Consider the following 22,423-nt stretch of genomic DNA (forward strand, 5'->3'; position numbering starts at 1 on the left):
ATTCAGCCACTCTGTCCAGGATAATTAGAGAAAACAAAGGGAAGCAAATTTAATACAGACTGAATGCCAATGGAGCTGACAGATAGCTTTATGTCTCTCAAATTGCAGGCTGCTTTACTTGAAAGGAGACGGTTTAGGAGTAGATCTTATGAGAAGAGTTAAGGAAGTTCAAAGAAAGCTACCACTCAAATGCTTTAGACATCAGGCATAGATCTCTTGGAGATCAGTCAGTCAGAATTGGCTGCAGGAAGGGAGAGTTGAAGCATGCCTTAGCCCTTGTACACACGGTCGGAGAATCTGTCGGAATGAGTCTTATCGGACCGTGTCGTCAGATAATCCGACTGTGTGTGGTATGCATCGGACTGACTCCGTCCGAATCTCCGTCCGACTCAATTTTCCAACATGTTGGAAAGATTTCCCGACCAACTGGGCCGGACGGACCTAATCCGATCATGTGTAGAGCATTTTCATCGGACCAAGTGCCACGCATGCTCACATTCAAATTCCTACATCAAAGCTATTGGCTACTAGCCTGAATATAGTGCCATCGTAACGAAATTACGTCATCACGTTCTGAAAGATCGGATTTTTCGCCAACTTTGTCCGACCATGTGTATGCAACAGTTTCGGACAAGATCCGATGGACTAAATCCGACGGGCAAAATCCGACGGATTTGTTTGGCAAAATCTCCGACCGTGTGTACGTGGGCTCACACATGTCCACTCACATCAAGCTCTGAATCCTCACTAAAGATCTAGGTCTATTTGATTGCAAAGAATATTTATATGAATATTGTCTGCTTCATTGTAATGCAGATGCTCTGTCTTTGTACCTTTATTTTTGCAACAAAGTTTGTAAAAATGTATTTAATATCACTTCTGATGGCTTGGTCTCCAATAGAGCAGATTGACTCACTTTCATTGTAAAAATATTTCTTTCTTTCAGGCTTGAACAAGAATTACTCTGCTATAACTGATGCCATCTTATTTTCTGGCCTTTGTACCTGGTGATTGAATAACTATTTTAGCAGTATAAAGCAGAAATCATTTTTGTAAAATATCACTATATTAGTCGGGGGGGGGGGGGGGGGGTCTATTGCTCACTTATTGTGGGAATGAGTGCTGCAAGCATGTATTTTAGCAATGGTGTGAGGTTTCTATGCGACTACATACTACATGCAGTATTTAGCCAAAATTCTCCCTAGAAGAAAAACTTTTTATTTTAGTTAATCTAGGTCAGTTTTGCTGCTACTTGTCAAAGTAATCCCAGACAACAGAAAAAGATGATTGGGCTTTAAAAGTAAATCTGGGACCAGACCATAGACATTTTAAGTATTTTTGTATTCTTAACAAGCACACATTCTATTTAATCCATCTGATTAATATTCCCCTTTTCTTTATGTTATAGAAGAGTTTTAGAAGGAACATTTAGTGAAATTTACTCATTAGTGCTACTCATAGACATGAGCTGATCATCTCCTAATCAACTCAATAACGGATACGTTTTGCAGATAAACACACCCAGGTTGATTATTCTCTGTGGAAGAATTGATTCAGCAGAAGCAATAGCAGTCAATTATTACTGTTCTAATAAAACAAGATTATATGAACATGCCTGATTTGATTGTCCATATTGGGCATTGGCTTTTTTGATTGGACCCATCACTAATCATACATTGTGAAGAGTTACTTGGAGATTTTAAACTTTTACAGTTAATTTTTACCATGCTTCTGAAGAAAATTAGGAAAGGGTACAAATGCATATCAATGCACTGGGGTTTCTGTTAAAATTCATTGAAAAGTCTGAATAAATCATCTGTATACTGCTATATACCCTTAAACATTTCTGGCAAACTTTGTATAAAAACAGAAATTTTTGGTTCACTTACATTGCAATACATGTGTAAGCCTGCCATCTGCATTAAAGTAATCCTTATCTGGCTAATCTCTATGTTACTCTGCAAGATGTAAAATACGTACTTGCTTTTAGCATACTTCAGTGGAGATACTTTAAGTATTGGGCGGATAGACTTATTTGAAGGAAAGTTACAGATTCAGGCCTGGTCACTGACTTGCACTATGCAATAGAAATAAAATATGTGTGTGCACAAACACAAATAGCTTACATATAAATATGAGACACCAGGTGCTAATGGTATGACCACATGTTAACACAAAAAAATCTGGATTCTGCCCACTGCTATATACTCTTAAATATTTCTAGTAAACTTTGCATAAAAACAGGGATTTGGTCACCAAATTTTTTTTTTACATTTTTATTTCATTTTAATCAGAGACTAAAGGCATAGCTGCAGGGATAAAACCTATGGCCTTAGGCTGCCTGCCATTGCACAACACAAGGTGAAAGACAGGCAGCAGTAAATAGAGGGGGGGGGGGAAATCCTATGACTAGGGGGAAGGGCAGGCAGCTATAAATGGTGATCTGCATTTTTTGGGAGAGAACCCTGTGTGCATTTTGTGTCATCATTTGGCCTTTTTCCCCTGCCTTGTGTCCCTCTATTTAGGCCAGTTCTTGTTGTCTTGACCATGTGGTGCCAGGAGTCAAATAGCCCAAGGCCTGAGGTGCAAGCACTCCTCACCAGCCCACCCTGCAAAGAGTTATTGAATTTGTTGCATAAGGGCTCCTGGGTTGCAGCGCTTGGGCACACTCAGACTGGCATGTTTTCTTGGTTCTTAACAAAATGAAATTGCTGACAAAAAAACTGCCTTGTGTATAAACATTTTGGGCAATTCAAGCAGCGTATGTACTGTCTTGTGTATTTGATATACTACACTGTCGTTTTTTTTTGCAGGAAAACACTCTTGCCTTGTTTGTGTGGGTCAGTTAGGACAATTCGACCAGAATATGTTAGATTACCAATTTAGTGCTGGTCTTTTTTTTTTCTAAAGTGTCTTTCAGACTGTGCACTTTTATTTTTAGGGTAATAAAACAGCTGTCTTGTGTCTAAGCCTTTTTTCTCTTGAGTTTGCTCACAAAACTGTCCTGCTGCTCGTACAGTTTTCCTTAAGGCTGCATTCACACCTGAGCATTTTCAGCTCGTAAAACGCCTGGAAAAATGCCTGAAAAGCGCCCAACAAGCAAAATTCCATTTATTTAAATGGCCCCTGTTCACATCTGAGTGTTTTTTAGCCTGAAGCAGAATGCCTGAAGCTCAGAAAAGTACATGATCTTCTTTTTGGGCAGATTACAGGCGTTTTTCTGCTTTTTACATTGGTGACATTTTGACATATGCGAAATTGTGGCAAAATCACAGTTAAACATGCAACTTTCTACCTAAAAACGAGACGTTCAGGTGTGAATGCAGCCTAAACATCTCTGAAATTATACACTTGGATTTCTAGTGTATCAAAACACCTGCCTTGTTTGTGTTTCCACGTTTTAGCCTATTCTACCAGTTCACGTGTATGTACTTTTTTGGTGCTGGCTAGCTTTACCAAACCATTCCTAAGGGCTATAGCTTTGAAAAATGAGGTATACATACAGGGATATGGTAGGGGTTTGCAGTGTATGCAGTGCATCCAGCGTGAGGGTGTCCAGTGTTTTGAACACACAATGTTTTGACAATTTTTTTCAAAGGATTCTTTGAGGTGCTGCAAAAATATTTGTTGGAAAATAGAAGCTGTAATCCTCGGAAGCTAATTCGCTCACAATTTACTATAGTAAAGTCAGGGGATGAAGCTCTATGATATGTACTTAAACAGTTAGACAGCCAAGTCATGTGGGGTAAAGTCACACCAATGACTACCCTTCAAAGTGTCTTTGTGCAATCCTGAAAGTACTATTTTTTAGACCTCCAAAGGTACAAGGCTCAAAGTGGAACTAAAATCAATTTTATATCCCTTTTTTATAATGCTGTCCTACAAAGAAATTATCTAAGATGTATACTTAATGAACTGAGAGAGGCAGTAGCCTTTCTCAAACTTCTGAGCTACAGATTGACTTTGGAGGTAAAGATAGACGGAGACTTAATGCTGCGAAGTGCTAGAAAAGCCTTTTTAGTCAATTTTTTTTAGAATACAGCAAACACGCTGGAGAAAAAAAGTGGCATTTAAATTTGCTTTTGGCTCCACTTTAACAAAATTCTCATAGGTTTCCTTCACCACTTCTGTCTCAAAGTATGTACCCCCATTATGCCCTTTTCATTACAAAAAAAATGCGGAAAGAAGAGCTTGTTTTACTTGTCAACCAGCTCTCCTTTCCTCTTCACCTATTATGAAAGCAGTATTTCCACTGTGGTTTGGAATTGCTTGCTAATTGTTTCAATTAAACTGATACACAGTAGCGGGTGACCTTTATATAAGGCTTACTGCTTTGTGGCAGTTTAATTGAAATTATATGTAGGAACATACGAGTAGTCTGACTGTGCATTGGGTTTTCTTGAATCCTGATTAGATTCGGAGCTGGAGTGTATTTCCCTTCCTGTGTAAATCGATTGCTAATGCCTTATATACTTGCATATGCATTTCTTAATCATACATTACAGGACACAGGTTGAAGTAATTCTTCTCCGAGGGAAGCATGCCATTTTCTTTTTTATCAATATTTAATTTTTTTCTAGCAAGTCTCTGCAACTGCTGTTGAGAAAGGAAGGGGCCCATTGTGCAACTTTCCAGATTGACTATCATCAACATTGCTGCAGAGACCAAGACCCTTCTGGAAAAAAGCAGGGGGTCCAGCCTATAATGTGTCCATGGGACTCTACATTAGGTGAGCACGTCCTAGACACAGGTAATGGTAATGTACTGAGTTAGCCGTTAAGTGTCCAACAGGTTCAAAACTGTGATCTATCTATCTGGTGGAACCTTATTACTGAAAACTCCATAGGGAGTGTGCCAACTGGAGGAGAAGACTGTCAGACTTGAAAATGTCCCTTAGATATTGCCCCCTGTCCTGTCATTTCTGCGTTGTACTGCAGGATTGTTTCTGAACTTCGGTTGCTATAAGTCAGGGTTTTGCCCTTTGTACAGGAGCCTTAGTGGTGCTTTTACACTTCATAGGTTCCCCTGAAGGGTTAGCACTAAAAGCGCTGGCTGCAACCCATCCCCCTTTTGGGCTTAGCCATTCCTTAGTATTGTCTAGGGAGGAGTTTCCAGCTATTGTGTCTAAGTACAAGGTAAAACGTGTAGCCATGATGGCTGGTACCAAAAGCATCCTTTCACTCCCTCTCTTTCAGAATCCATCTCTGATTTCTCTGAGGCTGCATGTGTTTTTGCACAATCAGGTGAGGATGAGAAGTATTGTACCTTATGCTTAATTGAGGACTTAGTACACTGGAATTCACATTCTGCAGATATTACACCAAAACTTAGAGATAGCAATTTGGTCCTCATTGTTTGCACATGCCCAGATTTGAAGCTGTTGCTCTGGCTACACCTAAAGTTAGTAGCCTGGGGGTTGTCTAAAGAGCTCTCAACCTGTTAAGACCTTTCCTGGGCATTCCCTATTGCATAAGGTCCTGTTAGGTGAGTGCTCTATCCCTAAGCTCTACATTTTGATCAGAAATACCTTATGGAGGATAAGGTTTTACAGAAGTGGTGTTTTGGCTACTTTCACACTGAGGCACTTTATAGGCGCTACAGAGCTAAAAATAGTGCCTGTATAGTGCCTGTAAAGTGCCTCTCCTGTGTCTCCAGTGTGAGAGCACGAGGACTTTTACACTTGAGCGGTGCGCTTGCAGGATGGTCAAAAAAGTCCTGCAAGCCGCATCTTTGCAGCACTATAGGAGCTGTGTATTCACTGCTCCTAAATCTCCCCTTCCCATTGAAAACCATGGGGCAGCGCCGCAGACCCGCTAGAAAAGTGTCGCTGCAGCTGCGCTTTGGGGGCGGTTTTAACCCTTTTTCAGCCGCTAGCAGGGGTTAAAACCACCCCGCTAGTGGCCGATTAGCGCCGCAGGTCCTGCTACAACCTGCCATTGCAACAGTATCCATCTGTTACATTTTAGCTGTCTGTTCTAAGGTTATTTCCTGAATCCCAAATCTATTGTAATGATTCCTTCTGCCCCCCAGCAACTGAAGCTCATGCCTGTGGCACTGCTCAATTGACAGAAAAGTGAATATTATATCCCAAATATGCAAAATGAGCCTTATTTTTTTCAGATGTAGAGGACCATTTGGGTCAAATGTTGATTTGCAGAACAGCAGTGCAAGAAACTCTCTTGCATCTGCCCTTTGTTGAGGAACACTCCTTTGGCGAATTCTTGAACAACATAATTTACAAAGTAACTAGCGGAAAGGCTACGTTTTTGCTCCTGAAAAATAATGTAAAATCACCATCTGGAAAACCCTGTATTCTAGAGGCTCAAAAGGGTTCCTTTTGTTTCCCTCAGGTCCCCAGGTCCAAGGCAAAGCATGAAATGCAGTTCCCGCATGAGTCCTGGACCCCCAAGTCCTCAAGCAAATCCCTCTCACATTGAGTGGATGCCCCCACTTGTAAGAAAGGGGGGGTTATAGGAGGGGGGTAGAGGACAAGGCTGTGAAGGGGTGGGGGGTGTAAAGGGGGGTAGAGGACATGGCTGTGGGTGGAAGGGGGGGGGGGGTGAAGAGGGATAGAGGACATGAGTGTGGGAGGATGTGAGGGGGTAGAGGACATGGCTGTGGTGGGGAGGGGATGTGAAGAGGGTAGAGGACATGGCTCTGGGGGGAAGTGGGGTTGTGAGGAGGTAGATGACATGGCCGTGGAGGGAAGGGATGTGTGAAGGGGGGTAGAGGACATGGCTGTGGTGGGGAGGGGGGGTGGGAAGGGGGATAGAAGACATGGCTGTGTGGGGGAAAAGGGAAAGGGACATGGCTGTGGTGGAAGGGGGTGGAAGGGGGGTCAAAGACATTGCTGTGGGGGGAAGGGAGTGTTAACAGGAGGTAGAGGACATGGCTGTGTGGGGAAGGGGGATGTGAGGGGGGTGTGAAGGGGGTAGAGGACATGGCTGTTGGGGGGGGTTGTGAAGCCAGTGATGAGAAAGTGGGGTGTAGGGCCGAGTCCCATTGTCTTTGTCACTTAGACGCAGACAGCGAGACTCGGAAGTGAGCCCGCACAAGTGTCCCCATATAAATCAGGTTCCTTTGAGGTCATTAGCCAGGAAGGAGGAGCCAGGGGCATTAACGGGGGACCCGGGAAAAGGAGGTTTAGGGCTGCTCTGTTTAATTCCATTGCACAGAGCAGGTAAATATAAGCCTGTTTGTTTTTCTAATTTTAATTTACAATCACTTTATGTGCATTTTTAAAACCAATTAATACATGAATTTGACTTGATATCAGTATTTTCCAATCACTTGTACAGCACAGCTCAGGATGGGAGAATCGATTCTTAAAAAAGCTCATGTGCTAACAATAAAATGTTGATCAGAGAAGAGAGCAATAGACAAGCTCATCAGTTTGCTAGAAAAAAGTCAGCTTTCTAGACTTGCTATGATATCTGGCAAGTTTTTTTTTTTTTTTTTTATAGCCCCGGGATGGTGAATAGTATCTGTGATCTGTGTTCCAGTGCTTTGTCTTGTGATTTAGTGATGTAGAAAAAAATAGCTAGCTTGATGCAAAGAGACCTAAGCTCAAACATTTAATAGTCAGTGGCATTGATTTACCAAAGGAAAATAGACTGTGCACTTGCTCCAGAGCTTAATAAATGAGGGGAGCTCTGCTGACTTCCATCATTAAATGATGTGCAAGCAAAAATGCTGTTTCTTTTTTAATTTTCCTTGCCTGTCATTGGGTATTCTTTGTAAAGTGAGAAAGTTCATACGTGATATTCTCCATATGCTTCTCTCCATTGGCCACTGTCCAAGGGTGCACTGCTCATGCTAGGTACATATAATATAGAAAAAAAAAAAAAAAAAATATATATATATATATATATATATATATATATATATATATATATATATACACACACACAGGCATACCCCACTTTTAAGTACACAATGGGGTTTATTTACCAAAGATGGAAAGTTCAAAATCAGGCTCACTTCTGCATAGAAACCAACGCGCTTCTAACCACAGCTTGTTTAATTAAGCTTTGGAAATAAAACCTGGAAGCTCATTGGTTTATTTGCAGAAGTGAGCCTGCTTTTTCACTTTCCAGCTTTAGTAAATAAACCCCATTGTTTACTTAAAAGTGGGGTATGCCTGTATATGAGTTGTTTCTGGCTAAAATAAGAGATAAAATAGTTCTAATTATTGTTCTAGACAAAGAATTTAGATGAAACTGCAGAAAGATATATTGGCTAAAAGGTAGTGATGAGCACCACTTGCTTTTCACCTCTTCTTTTGATCTTTCACATGTGATTGAGCAACTAGGTCAGGAACAAATTGGTTGAACAAATGACTTATGTGTTCATTGTTACAAGAGTTGTTTGCTATTTAAAATGCACAGACAATTAGGTCCAAAAAAGCAACATTTTGTCTTTTCATTTTAGTTATTTCTGATTTTGTTGTTCTTGGGGGCATACATTTTGTTCACTGTAGTATCTTAGCATAATGCTTGAATTGATCACAGTTGTGTCCCTGCTAAAGCCAGTTTGAAATTTCTTATTAAAGAAGATAATATATGTATTAATAATCTAATAGATTGTTCTAAGCTAGCCATTTCCCTAACAATATCCCACTGCTTATTTGTTAATTTGTATTACAGTATGTTCTATGTACAGTAGCTACTAAAAAAGCTTAAAATGTATTTGCAGTTAAGAGGGAAAAAGGTAAGGGGGAGTTGAGTTGAGCTTTTAAATAAGAAAAAATCCAAAATTGTAATTTATTTGCAGAACTGGGATACATGGGACATCTTCCAATGGGAATACTTGTTCCAATGACAACTAAGAAGAAACATTTCTTCCTTTCAAGAGATCTCCTCTTACTTTCTGTTGTGTTCCAAGACAGAGGATACAAAAGAAAAAGTGACACAAAAAAAAAAAAAAGATGGGGGTTAAAACATACATTTCTCTAGCCAAAACTGCTATTGTCTGTCTGAATTCTCCTCCTATGGACTACAGAATACCCCTTTTCTCCATTTCTGTAATATAAGGTGGGATGTATTTAGCAGCCCAGCATAGGAGAACTGGCAGGGCTGATAACGCTGCTTGGGATTTCGGTTTTGCAGAGGCAGTGTTGTTGGTTCACTACAGGAAATTAGGAGAATACTGAATTTCTAGAAGATCAACAGTTTTTTGTTTGTACTTTCACAAGAGGAGAGACCCAGCAGATATGTAAATATTGCAGAAATGTACTCAATATGTATTTTTTTCCAGACATACACTTGTTTGAACAAAATGCAGAGGAAATGTACTATGAAATAAACATGGGCCGAATGACCCCTGGTTCGGTTCGCAGCAAACTTTCAACCATCACAAAAGTTTGGAACCAAAGAACTAAACCCATTGAAATGTATGGGCCCCAAATCGGAAAAATCTAAAATGCCCATTTTGAAGGCTTATATGCAAGTAATTGGGCATACAAAGGGTATCAGGGTCCGGGTGCTTCCCTGGGGGATATGTATCAGTGAACACAAAGGGGGTTATTTACTAAAGGAATATCCACTTTGCACTGCAAGTGCATTTGAAACTGCACTGAAAGTGCACTTGGAAGTAAAGTCGCTGTAGATCCGAGGGGGACATGCAAGGAAAATAAAAAACATAATTTTAGCTTGCACATGATTGGAAGATAAAATCAGCAGAGCTTCCACTCATTTCAGATCTACCCCTTAGCTTTAGAGCGATTGCACTTTCAAGTGCACTTGCAGTGCAAAGTGTATTTGCATTTCGTAAATAACCCCCAAAGTTCGAACATCATTTTTTAAATGAGCAGTGATTGACTGATGCTTAGTGAAACCATAAAAAAATGAGAAATAACAATAAAAATGAAAAAAAACCTTTAAATATAGTGCCTGAGGGGTCCCCTTAGTCTGCATGTAAATTGGCACGTGTATAAAATCTGCTGCAGCAATAATGCCATTTATAAAGTAAAAAAACATTTCCATGCAATCTTTCTTTATCTTGTAAACAACAGTTTGGGGAGCCAGTTTGTATGATGAGGTCACAATTTAGTGCACTCGGGACAAGGAAATAGATTTTTTGGATAAATTCTGGTGTCTCTTCTGCAGACTTTGGATAGAATTAACAGGTGAAAAAAATGGGCTTTGGGTGTTGGTGGTGCCTTCACACTGTAACACTATAGAGGTACTCTTGATGAATCAAGTATTGGCTGTGCATCATCAAGGATTAGTTGGCTGACATTGTGTTGAAATAACTCAGCTGACTCCTCCATGCCCGATGCTTGGGCTATAGCAGGAGTAGCTGTGGACAAGGAGGCGGCAGAATAAGCCACTCTGGCAGCTGCAGTGGACTGCACACTTGTCTCTTCCTGGATGATGGAGAATGAGGAGGATGAGGATGGTTTAGTAAGCCAGTCCACCACCTCCTCTACATGCTGTGGCTCGATTGCACGGGCAACATCACTAAACAGGAGAAATGATGCCCTGTCTGAGAACAGACCACATCTACTTTTACCTGTGGTCCCAAACACTGCTAGCCCCCTCAAAGTGTCATGGGAATGTCTGCCTTACCTTGTTGGCCTCCCAGACATGATGCGGGGGGTGGGGGGCTTATTAACAAAATGTAAAAATGTGAGGGCAATGTTTACATGGATGCACTTTAATCAATAGAAAGTGGTGTTTGGTGCACATTAACTTGAGTACTCACTACACAGACACACTCCACTGACGCACTATAACATACTGCAGTAAAACTGCACTGATGCACTGCAATATTCTGCGGTAAACATGCAGTAAAGCACTGAAATATACTGCTGTGAAATATACTGCTTAAACGTGCAATAATGGGCTGAAATATACTGTCTTAAACTTGCTCTAACGCACTGCATTATACTGCGGTAAACCTGTAATAACGCACTGAAATATACTGCTTTAAACGTGCAGTAACGCACTGAAATATACTGCGTTAAACATACAGTAACGAACTACAATATACTGCAGTAAATGTGCACCAATGCACCTAAATGTACTGCGTTAAACATTCACTAAAACACTGCAATATACTGCAGTAAACATGCAATAACACACTGAAATATACTACATTAAATGTGCACCAACACACTGAAATATTCTGTGTTAAACCTGCAACATTGCACTGAAATATACTGCAGGAAACCAGCCCTGACAAACTAGAATGATTCTAAAGTAAAAAATAAACAGTTGCACTACTCTCATTCTGTACTATCACTAGATTCACACTAAACTGACACTCTACACTCACAATAGACTCACCTTAGTACACTATAGCACACTAACTCGCTAGTAGCACTGAACAGAGCCCTGTTTTATTTCTCTCCATGCCAATATCACACTGCAAATGGCCTTGATGGGAAGAATATTTTTATAGTGTGTGGTAGGACTAAAAACAGTGAGCCAAGATTGGATAGAGTCATCATCACAGTGCCCAATCATAGCTCTGAGTGGGCTAATCCAATCGTTTTTTGAAAAAAAAAATCAGACGGGCCCTAGAAATAGAACATGTTTCAAATCTATCCGACGGACTAAAATCGGGAAAAACGTTTGTCTGTGTGCTGGTCCGACGGACCAAATACGACGCAAGGGAAGCTATTGACTACTGGCTATTGAACTTCCTTGTTTAGTCCCGTTTACATCATCACGTTCAAAACAAACAGACTTTTGACGTGCTTAGTCCGTTCGCTTGTGGGCAAGTCCGTTCATTCGGAAAGTCCATCGAAACTCCGCCGAAAGTCCGTCGGGAAGACCGTCGGACCTAGTCTGCCAGAAAGTCTGGTCATGTGTATGCAGCATAAGTGAAACAATGTGTAGTATATAATGCTAGATTTGAACATTCCCCAATGGCAGAGGCAGCATGTCATGAAAAACAAAAAGTTGGACAAGTAGGCGGGTCTTTCAGTAAAGTGAGTTCAGAAAGGGTAGGAGGGGTTAAATGTGGGTTTTCCAATAATGGTTTATTAGGGAAGAATGTGACATATTTTTTGTGCTGGTGGGTGAATTCTCTGGTTTTATATGATCTCTTAATCAACAGATTCAAAGAACTTTTTCTGCTTTTGAGCAGAGGTTCTGAAAGTACAAACCTCTTTAAAAGCTTTCTATCCTTTGAAAACCTTGAGATGCTCTGTGTAATTTAATTCATGGTGCATTATCTAAAGCCCATGCAAAGAAAGACATGATGTCAGGTTCCAAGAAGATCACAAAGAACACTCAGGCCCTAATGATGCTTACTTGTCTTCATTCTTTGGCTATGCAAGAGGGAAGCTGTCAATTTCCTCCTATTGATTGTAATCTTTTCAGTACCACAATGTCCCTGTTTTCCATCCCAGGGGCAAAACAGCCACTTGAAAACAACATCTTTTCCATTGAAGTATTTTCCAAATAAATACATCAGTATGACACAATAATTGTATCCAGGCTGTGACAGCATAGACTTTTATTTATTTTTTTCACAGGTGAGTTTTGCACATGGCTTAAAGAACATACCATTTTACTTATCATTTTTTTTCTTTTTTCTCTAGGTCACAATCCTGATAAGCCTGGCACTTGCATTTCTTGCCTGCATAGTGTTCCTTGTGGTGTACAAAGCATTCACATACGATCACAGCTGCCCAGATGGATTTGTCTACAAGGTATGCACCAACTACTAATTTTATTAAACATGTGTTTCTAGATATGAAATGTGAGCATATGTGTAGCACAGAACCAGGACTGGTTGTTTGGTCCCAGGTACCATTCCCTGATAGGTACACAGCATGGTAGTTCACAGTCACTCGAGTCATAAAACAAGCTGTACATGTCTTTTTGCAATTAATTTTGCTGAAAGAACTGGAATAGGGTGAGGGTAAGCCTTGAGATACTCCAAAAAACTTGTTGCAAACTTTAACTGAGGACAATAAAGCAGATCTGTTCCTTCAGGGTAAAAAAAACACCCTCTTTAATGTGAAGGATAAACTGATTCCAAACAGTGACTCCTCAGCAGGAGTAAAGTCCTGTATGTACTGTGAAAACTCCCCAATCCAGAGGTCCCTCAGCCCAAGCAGGACCTGGACCCCAAAAAGGATTTGTGCATGTTGCAGCTGATCTCCCAGGGATGTCTCAGCCCTCAGGCTGGGTCTTACTCCCACAGGAACAAGAGGGAGCTGTTCTAGGCCACAGCCTATTTACACCTCTCTCAGCCCCTTGCTGGTCACTCACTTCCTGACCAGGGTTTGGCTGAAGAGGCATGAAGATGCAGGTCTAAGCTCCTATGCCCACTATATTCCCACTATATCCCATAGCTCAGAGGAATGCAGGGGAAAGTAGCTGAGCTTGCATCATCAGGACCTAGAACAGACATTACTAAAACAATACCTGGTTGGGACCAGTATGGGCAGACGCTATGTTTGCTTAATAAATAAATGTTCCGACAGCTTGCTTTTCTATGTGTAGGCAGTCTGGTTTCTCTCCCTAAGTACACAATTGACAGCAGAACCGGTTAGGTGGCTTGATAAACTGCCTTTGGATTTAGGGAGGAACGACATAAAAAGTATGATAAAGGTACAGTGTACTGCAGTGTATTTGTGAATCTGCAGCAAGGAGGACTTGATAAAGGCCTTGCTCCGAAGTAATGCTGCACAGCAACAGACTTTGCAGAAAGAAAGAAATATTGGCGAATCAGCAGCAGCAAGCCCAAGCAACCAGCCAGCAAGCTGTGGCTGCCCTGGCTCAGGCAACTGGGGCTCAAGTGGCTGCCTTAGGTTAGGCAGCCAAGAAAGACCGACAGGTCTCAGCTGAACTACTGCAGCGGATTCCAGCCCACACTGCAAATATCTCCACAGGGTCCCCTGGTGACACCCTGCCAGGTACCAAAAGTCACCTTTTTCAAAAGGTGGCATCCCAGGATGATGTAGAGGCCTTCATATGTACTTTTGAAAGAACTTCTGAGGGTCAGGCCTGGCCTAAAGACCGCTGGACTGCGTTGGTGGTCCCAGTTAGCAGGAGACTCCCAAAAGGCATACTTTGATTTGTCTGCTGAGGATGCCAGAGATTATGACAAACTAAAAGCTTAGATCTTGTGGTGTCTTATGAGTCACCACGGCAGTGAGAACACAGAGAGTACATAGCTGGAGTTTCAAGGCAGATGGATCCCCCTGCTCCCCTTTTACTACTTCACATGTGGCTTCATCCTCCAGATGATCCATAATCTTTTTTTTACCACCCTCTGAACTCGCCCTTGTAGCCAGTTTTCAATCCATGTACTCACCCTATGGTCCATGCCAATGGACCTTTGTACAGTAAATATTTATGAGGAACTGTGTCAAATGCTTTGGCAAAATCCAGATGCACCCCGTCTACGGGTCTTCCTTCTTCTAGATGGCGGTTCACCTCCTCATAGAAGGTTAATAGATTGGTTTGGCAAGAACAATTCTTCATGAATCCATGCTGATTACTGCTAATGATACCATTTTCATTAGTAAAATCCTGTATATAGTCCCTTATCATCCCCTCCAAGAGCTTCCATACTATTGTATGTAAGGCTAACTGGTTTGTAATTCCCATGGAAGTGTTTTGTCCCTTTTTTGAATATTGGTGCTACATTGCTTTTTTCCAATCAGCTGGTACCATTCCAGTGAGTAGACTGTCAGAAAAAATTTAGGAACAATTGTCTGGCAATTACTTGACTGAGTTCCTTAAGTATCCTCAAGTGCAAGCCATCTGGTCCCAGTGATTTATTAATGTTAAGTTTCCCAAGTCTATTTCTAATTCTGTCCTCTGTTAGCCATGAGGGTGCTTACTGTGGTGTGTCATGAGAATAAACACTGCAGTTTTGGTTACTGAAGCCCCCCGCTTCCCTTGTGAAGATTGAGGAGAAGAATAAATTCAATACCTTCGCCATCTCCCCATCCTTTGTAACCAGATGCCCTTCCTCATTCTTTATGGGGCCAATATGGTCTGTCCTCCTTTTTTTATTGTTTATATACTTAAAGAATTTGTTGGGAATTTTTTTTCTCTCCTCCGCTATGTGTCTTTAGTGTTCTATCTTAGCCGCCCTAATTGCACCCTTACATTTCTTGTTGCATTCTTTGTAAACTATGAATGTTGATGATGGTGCCTCAGCCTTGTATTTTTTGAAGGCCTTCTCCATTGCTTTTGTATGCATTTTTACATTGGAGTTAAGCCATCCAGGACTTTTGTTTGCTTTTAAATTTATTTCCCAATGGGATGCACTGGCAAATGCCCTTATTTAATATGCTCTTAAAGCAAATCAATCTCTCCTCTGCGTTCTTTGTTCCTAAGCTTTTATCTCAATTTATATCTTCCAGCAAGGTTCGTAGTTTAGGGAAGTTGGCTCTTTTGAATTTCAGAGTTTTCCCCTTATCTTTCCTATTTGTGTGACTTATATTGAAGCCAATTGACCTGTGATCACTGTTTCCTAAATCACCCCGTATTTTCACATCCGTGATCAGGTCTGTATTGTTGGTAATCAGTAGATCTAATAACACTTTGTTTCTAGTTGGTGCTTCTACCATCTGACCCATGAAATTGTCCTGGAAGACATTTAGGAATTGGCGAGCCTTAGACGAATGCGTGGTGCCTTCCGCCCAGTCTATGTGTGGATAATTAAAATCCCCTATTATGATAAAACTTTCCATCCTTGCTGCTAATCCAAATTGTGATAGGAGGTCTGTCTCCCTCTCCTCCCTCAGGTTAGGGTGTTGGATGCCCATTTATAATGAATATGCTGCCTTAACACTTGTGACATGTGTAAACACACCACAAATAATCAAAAAACTGTGAATTCAGCCTAACACCGTTTTCATGTGCTCGGTGGTGTTTTTCAAGGCAGCTAATTAATTTTGAAGAGGCTGTCAATGCACCTCAATGCACAAAAAATAAGTCTTGCATTATTTTAATAGTGAACTCTAAGGCACATAGCATTAGCATCTGTTCATTGTGGTGAGCTGTAACACAGGTGCACTAAAGTGCCTTGGGTGGAAATTAAGAAAGAACTGCAAAACACATATTCAATGTGTTACTGTGTGTTGTGATAACTTGTGTTATACATTTACTATGCCACACAGCTTTATTCTGTGCACTGTGCTGTACATTTCTTATGCCACACAGCTTTGTTCTGTACACCGTGCTTCCTGTACATTCCCTATTTTACAGTGCCTCATTCTGTACATTCCTTACTCCAGACTGTCTCATTCTGCATACTACACTACATTCCCTATGTCATGCAGACTTATTCTGTACACTGTGCTGTACATTCACCATGCTACACAGCCTTTTTCTGTGCACTGTACTGTGCATTCCCTATATTGCAAATTCTTTTTCTGTACACTACCCTGTGAATTCCCTATGCTACACATGTTTATTCTGTACACTGTGCTGTACATTCCCTATTCCATGTTGCAACATTTTGTACACTTTCCTGTACATTCCTTATGGCACACACCCTTATTTTGTATACTGTGACGCGCATACCCTAATCCACATCACTATCATTCTGCAAACTCTGCTCCAAGTTCCTTACACTACCTCATTCTGTATGGTGCTCTGTCCATTTACTATTTTACACCAGCCAATTTTTAATGCTGAGTTAAAGGGTAAGGGAACATTGCACAGGTAAGGGAAAATTGTATATAATTCCCTTACCTGTACAAAAGTTACTTATTTGAATTTGATTCAATTATAGAGGCTGCTCGTTGTAAGGGTGACACCTTTTAATAGGTGAAAATTATAATAAACCGCACACCCTACTAATATGTGAAAACATATCAACATAAAATACAATTTGGTGCAATATCATTAACAACCACTAGATGTCAATAGTGGATTAACATGAATTAATTACCATAAATACACATACAATTGAGTGCAATCTCATAAAATTATATACTCGAAAGTGCATAACAAATATACATGTAACTGGCCCTGGATTCCTCCAGTGGATATCAAGGTTAAAGGTGCAGTGTCCGAAAAATCATATAAAAGGGAGTGTCCAAAGACTTCCATCAAGTGATTTTGTATTGATCCAGCACTAAGATGGCTATGGATGTTCCTCCACCAACACCTGTCACACAGCCTACTTGCCGGATCCATATGACTCCCATTACAGGAGTCACATACAGCAGATTATGTCCCAATGGTCGTTTGTAACCATTCAGCAAAGGAATCTCCAAAACCAAGCTGGATCAAATCACCAGATCTCCAGTCATCGGTAAGGCATTGGAAGAAAGAAAGAAACAGCTTCCCATAGTGAAATCCGTATGGATTAGTTAAAAATTATATAGCGCTACAATAGCACTTAAACAAGTACAGTTTAAAACAATGAAAGTGGAAGCAGGAATGCGAATTGCGCTCCACCTGTGTTCCATTAGGGTGGAAGTGATGTATCATGCTTGACCACACCCAAAGCGTTTCGTCAGTACGTCTGCCGTTATCAGGGGTCACATGACCGAATACGTCGCCTCCATACATATACAGCCAGCCATCAAAGGATATCCAGTCCAGTTCAATCCTTAAATTTGATGATTAAGAAACTAAAAGTGTAAGCCTTATATTATTTGACTTAATATAAATATCTGCCTTTATTATTCTAACCCAATACAAGGTATTCTTGGTAATTTAAAATTTATATTTAAATGTTATGGATCTTGAAAGAATCTATACGACATAATCGGGGTTATTTACGAAAGGAAACTCCACTTTGCACTGCAAGTGCACCTGAAAGTGCACTGAGAGAGCACTTGGAAGTAAAGTCGCTGTAGATCCAAGCGGGACAAGCAAGGAAAATAAAAAAACAGCATTTTAGCTTGCACATGATTGGATGATAAAATGAGCAGAGCTTCCACTCATTTCAGATCTACCACTTAGATTTAGGGCGACTGCACTTCCAAGTGCACTTTCAGTGCACTTTCAAGTGCACTTGCAGTGCAAAGTGGATTTGCCTTTCGTAAATAACCCCCAATGCCTCTAGTGGAGGCATGAAAAATACACGCTCCCAATAATAATGTTACACCATCTTGTGGTAGTTTAGGGTATCACCCAAATGTCTTATAGGATTAAATTCAGTTGGAACAGCTCAGTTACATTACATCCTAATAATTAGACAAAAAACTATTTAAATCTATGTCAACATTAATACCTGTGAGATTAAGCATATTTCTTTCAAAAATCCACTCTCTTTAATTTTTTGGTATGCTTTGAATCATGTTCCCCCTCTCCAGTGAGGTCCCACCCTATCAATTCCAAAGAAAGTAGCTTTCAGAGTGATCACCTGGTCCTAGTGATTAGGAACAGCGATCTTTCTGTACTCCCAGTCAGTCCCTCCCCCCCCCCCAGGGAACACATTTAACCCCTTGATTGCCCCCTAGTGTTTACCCCTTCTCTGCCAGTGACATTTACACAGTAATCAGTGCATTTTTATAGCACTGATCACTGTATAAATGTTAGTGGTCCCAAAAACGTGTCAAAAGTGTCCCATGTGTCCGTCGTAATGTTGGAGTCCCGCTAAAAATCACTGATCACCGCCATTACTAGTAAAAAAAAAAAAATAATAATAAAAACGCAATAAATCTATCCCCTATTTTGTAGACACTATAACTTTTGCGCAAACCAATTAATATATGCTTACTGCGATTTTTTTTACCACAAATATGTAGAAGAATACATATTGGCCTAAACTGATGAATACATTTTTTTAAAACTTTTTTGGGGCATATTTATTATAGCAAAAAGTAAAAATATTGTTTTATTTTTTTCAAAATTGTCGATTTTTTGTTGTTTATAGCTCAAAAAAATAAAAACCAGGAGCAGTTACATGTATATTTGTTATGAACTTATGCACTTTAGGGTGTTATTTTATGAGATTGCACTAATTTTCACGTATATTTATGGTAATTAATTCATGTTAATCCACTAGAGACATCTAGTGGGTGTTAATGATCTTGCACCAAATTGTATTTTATGTTGATATATGTTTTCACATATTAGTAGGGTGTTTATTATAATTTTCACAATTTTTAATGCTGAACTGTACATCACCTCATTCTGTACACTGCCTTATTCTGTGCACCACACTGCAGATTTCATATTACATATTATTTCATATTACTGTACAATGTGATGTTCAGTACCTCTTCAACATCACCATCATTCAGTACATTGTGCTTCAAGTTCCCTATTGTACACTATCTCATTCTGTATACTGTGCATACTGTCAATCAATTGGGGGTGTTTCTGTTCTGAATCTGAATAGTGGGGCTGAGAGAAGAGGAGGAGAAATGTGTGATAAGAACTGCTGCTACTAAAAATGATGGGGTGGCATCACACTGCTGACATGGGATGCAGCCTGTGAATGAGTGGGTACATGGTACTCATGGTGTGATGCTGTCTGTACATGTTGGGGAACACAGATATCATGGTATGCTGGCTGTTATGAGAGAACAAAAATGATTATGGGGATACTGCTGGCTTTCATTATTTTTGCTTGCAATAAATAAAGGAGTTAAGAATAGCTGTCATGGGTGCTAGCCTGGCAAACTAAGCACCGACATAAGGGAACACTTACTCCAGAGCACTGCAGTGTGCCAGCTGTGCTGTAAAATCACATAGTCCAGAGTATTGCATTTTCATCACTACGATGTATGTGCTGTGTTGACATTACATAGTACTCTACATAATTCTGACCTCTGCTCCCTATATGCTATGTTGTACATTACTCAATCCTGACTGCTGCTCTCTATGCGATTTGTTGTATGTGTATTTTCTCAAGAATTTCAGGTTTTGTTTGTTGCTAAGAAGTGTGCAACAATTTAATAAAATGTAGGTAGAATTGGACAAAGTATACTGTAAGCTATCTGTCTACATTCTGTTTGTAGAAAAGCTTTTTAATGGAAGTGTTTAAAGTGTTATTAAACCAAAAAAACACAATTGTAATATTGCAGTTTACCAGATCCTACCAATGTTTTTCCCTTTATTTACACCTGAGGATTCACCCACTAAGTCTGTTATTTTTCAGCAGACCAGGATGCCCAGATAAAGTGCCAGAGGTTTGAGACAAACCTATTATCCCAGGTTATTAACCATTTACCTGGCTTAGAGATGACTCTTACACAATGTGTAGTAGAAAATGTAGAGTCCTACTGTAGAATCCTGTCCTGTTTCACTACACACTTGTGGTTAGTGAAGCATGTGGTTTTCGTTTCAGTTGCTTTAGGAAACCGACCACTGGGGAGGGAGCCAAACCACCACCCCCCTCGCTACCGGAGGACCTGTCACCTACACTAGGTACCATGCTTCATGACTGGCTGCTATACACTTCCTGTCAGTACTTGGTTACCCATGGAACTGCTCTCCAATGTCAACTCTCCTACCGAGTTAACCCTCCATAGTGACCTTGCCCTCGTGTCCCGTGTGTGCTTTATGAGCAGACCGAACTTGAAACAATTAATAGCTTTACTGAAAAGTCAGCAACTCAACAGCACTTTAACAGCACAGCACACATGAAACAGCCCTAATTACCTAAAGTAGGCTGCCAGGTTCATACCTTTCAGAAAAGTCCAAAGTCCATTCAGCAAGAGTCCAATAATAGTAGGTACCTAGTCCAGGCAGAATCCTAGTAGGGTGACCCAGAAAGGGTGCCACAGTAAGACTACTTATTGCAGCAGTTCTTCCTCTGTAAATCCCATGTGGAAGAGGGTGAGTGCTATGAGCCCTGCCCTGGCATTTATGTGGCTTGCAGCAGGGGGCAGGACTCAGAAAGCCCAGGAAACAGTCTAGACACAGTTAACCCCTTCCCATCCTGGGCAGCCTATGCACAGTACAATCAACACATCAGCAGCCATACAATAAATGATACCCACAAGCACCTGCTTACAAGCTGTTATTCACTTATGTAAAAACCCATATTCAAAAAAGGAAAAAAACTGCTGATGTTGCACCCTCCTAAGTAGGTGCTAGAAGAGAATATATTTTTTTTGGTCTTTCTGCTTACCAGGAAGGCTGCCAGGTAAATTTAGATGCTCTCTGTCTACCAGGGAGCAGGGATCCATTTATAGGGTCTGCTTGTGGTACCCAGATGCTGCTGATGTTATCTGGATGTTTCACACTGGTCCAACAGGACGGGGCATATTGGACAGTGGGAGGAAACCTGACAAGTGAGAGCATTGGCATAGTTACAGCCCTGGCCATTGGCAGAGGAAAGTGCCTCAGAACATGCTGGGTGGCTGTATATATGCCAAGGGCACATGTGCTCGGGGTCTTCAGCTGGAGAGCAGGGTCTTGGAGGGAGGGGGCACTTGCCCCTCCTCTGTACAGGCTGTCATGTGGCCTCAGGTGGTCGACCTGAGGGCCTGCATCCAAGTAAAGCTGCAACCCAGATGTCCTGCAAAGCTGATTGGAAGGGAGATACAGCAGGAAGGATCTGTTTCTGCCTACTGTGAGTACCGATCTGTGTCATGGGGCTTGTCCTGTGAGGGCTATCACTTAAGCTATTGGAGTCAGTGTATAGATGTCAGCCAAAGGGGATGCTAGTGTAGCGCCCACTTTAGGTGGGTGCTATTAGTTTAAAAGGTAGGCTAAATTGCCAGTGCCTTACTATATTTGTATATTCCTGGAGGTTTGTTTGGGTTGGGGGGGTGTGACCACCTGCTCATCACCCTGGAAAACACTCCCTTGCTCTCCAGAAGAATCTTCTGGAGTGGAGGCAGGTCAGGCTCTGATGGACAGGCAGTGTATGGAGCTCTTGTACAATTGTTAATTTACTTGGTCTGGGGCGGTGCTCATACATATACACTGGGTTCACATGTTCTCTGGGGAGTTGGAGATGGGAAGAGAACTAATCCACACAGGCGTAAAGATGTATGTTAAGGCCTAGGGCAGGAAGGCCTGAAAGTTCAGAGATTCCAGTGATGGATAGCCACACAGATCTTCACCGGAAGGTGATGGAGGTTCAGAGACTCCAGATCTGGAAGGTTTCCACCATGTTCCGAAGCAAAAAGTAGCTGCGAACCGACCAGAGTGAACCAGGGTTGGCCTAGACGTTTCCTGAGCTGGCCTGGGAGGAAAAGGGCAGGAGGAGAAGGCAGGTGAGGCCTGGGACTGCTAGCGTTTCAATACCACATGCTTTTCAGAGGAGCATGCGTGTCAGCTCACTAAAGGAGAGGGACTATTCACTCACATACATCTAAATCCAGAGGCAACTCCTATTCTGTGCATCACTGATGTGATAGTACCTGCCGGAATCTGGAATAAAGTTCAAATTTGTATATTTCAACCTAGAGGCAATGTATATCCATGCATCACTGAGGTGATAGTACCCACTGGAATCTGGAATAAAGTTTTGAACTGTTCTACATGTGTCTGGGCTTTTCTACAGCGGGGGGTGGAAGAAGTGGGGGTTAAAC

At 41.1% G+C, this 22,423-nt stretch overlaps 1 protein-coding gene across 1 annotated transcript in view; it reads left to right on the forward strand.

The window, feature by feature from the left end:
• NSG2 (neuronal vesicle trafficking associated 2) overlaps positions 1 to 22,423 on the forward strand; it is a 117,580-nt gene that overhangs the window by 77,288 nt on the left and 17,869 nt on the right. Inside the window, exon 4 of the mRNA XM_077472860.1 lies at positions 12,551 to 12,661. Coding sequence (XP_077328986.1) covers positions 12,551 to 12,661 — 111 coding nt within the window. The remainder of the gene's footprint in view (positions 1 to 12,550; positions 12,662 to 22,423) is intronic.

Source organism: Lithobates pipiens, unplaced genomic scaffold (assembly GCF_037356315.1).
Source record: "Lithobates pipiens isolate NorthernLeopardFrog02 unplaced genomic scaffold, aLitPip1_a1.2 Scaffold_8, whole genome shotgun sequence".
In the NCBI taxonomy this organism is placed as follows: domain Eukaryota; kingdom Metazoa; phylum Chordata; class Amphibia; order Anura; family Ranidae; genus Lithobates; species Lithobates pipiens.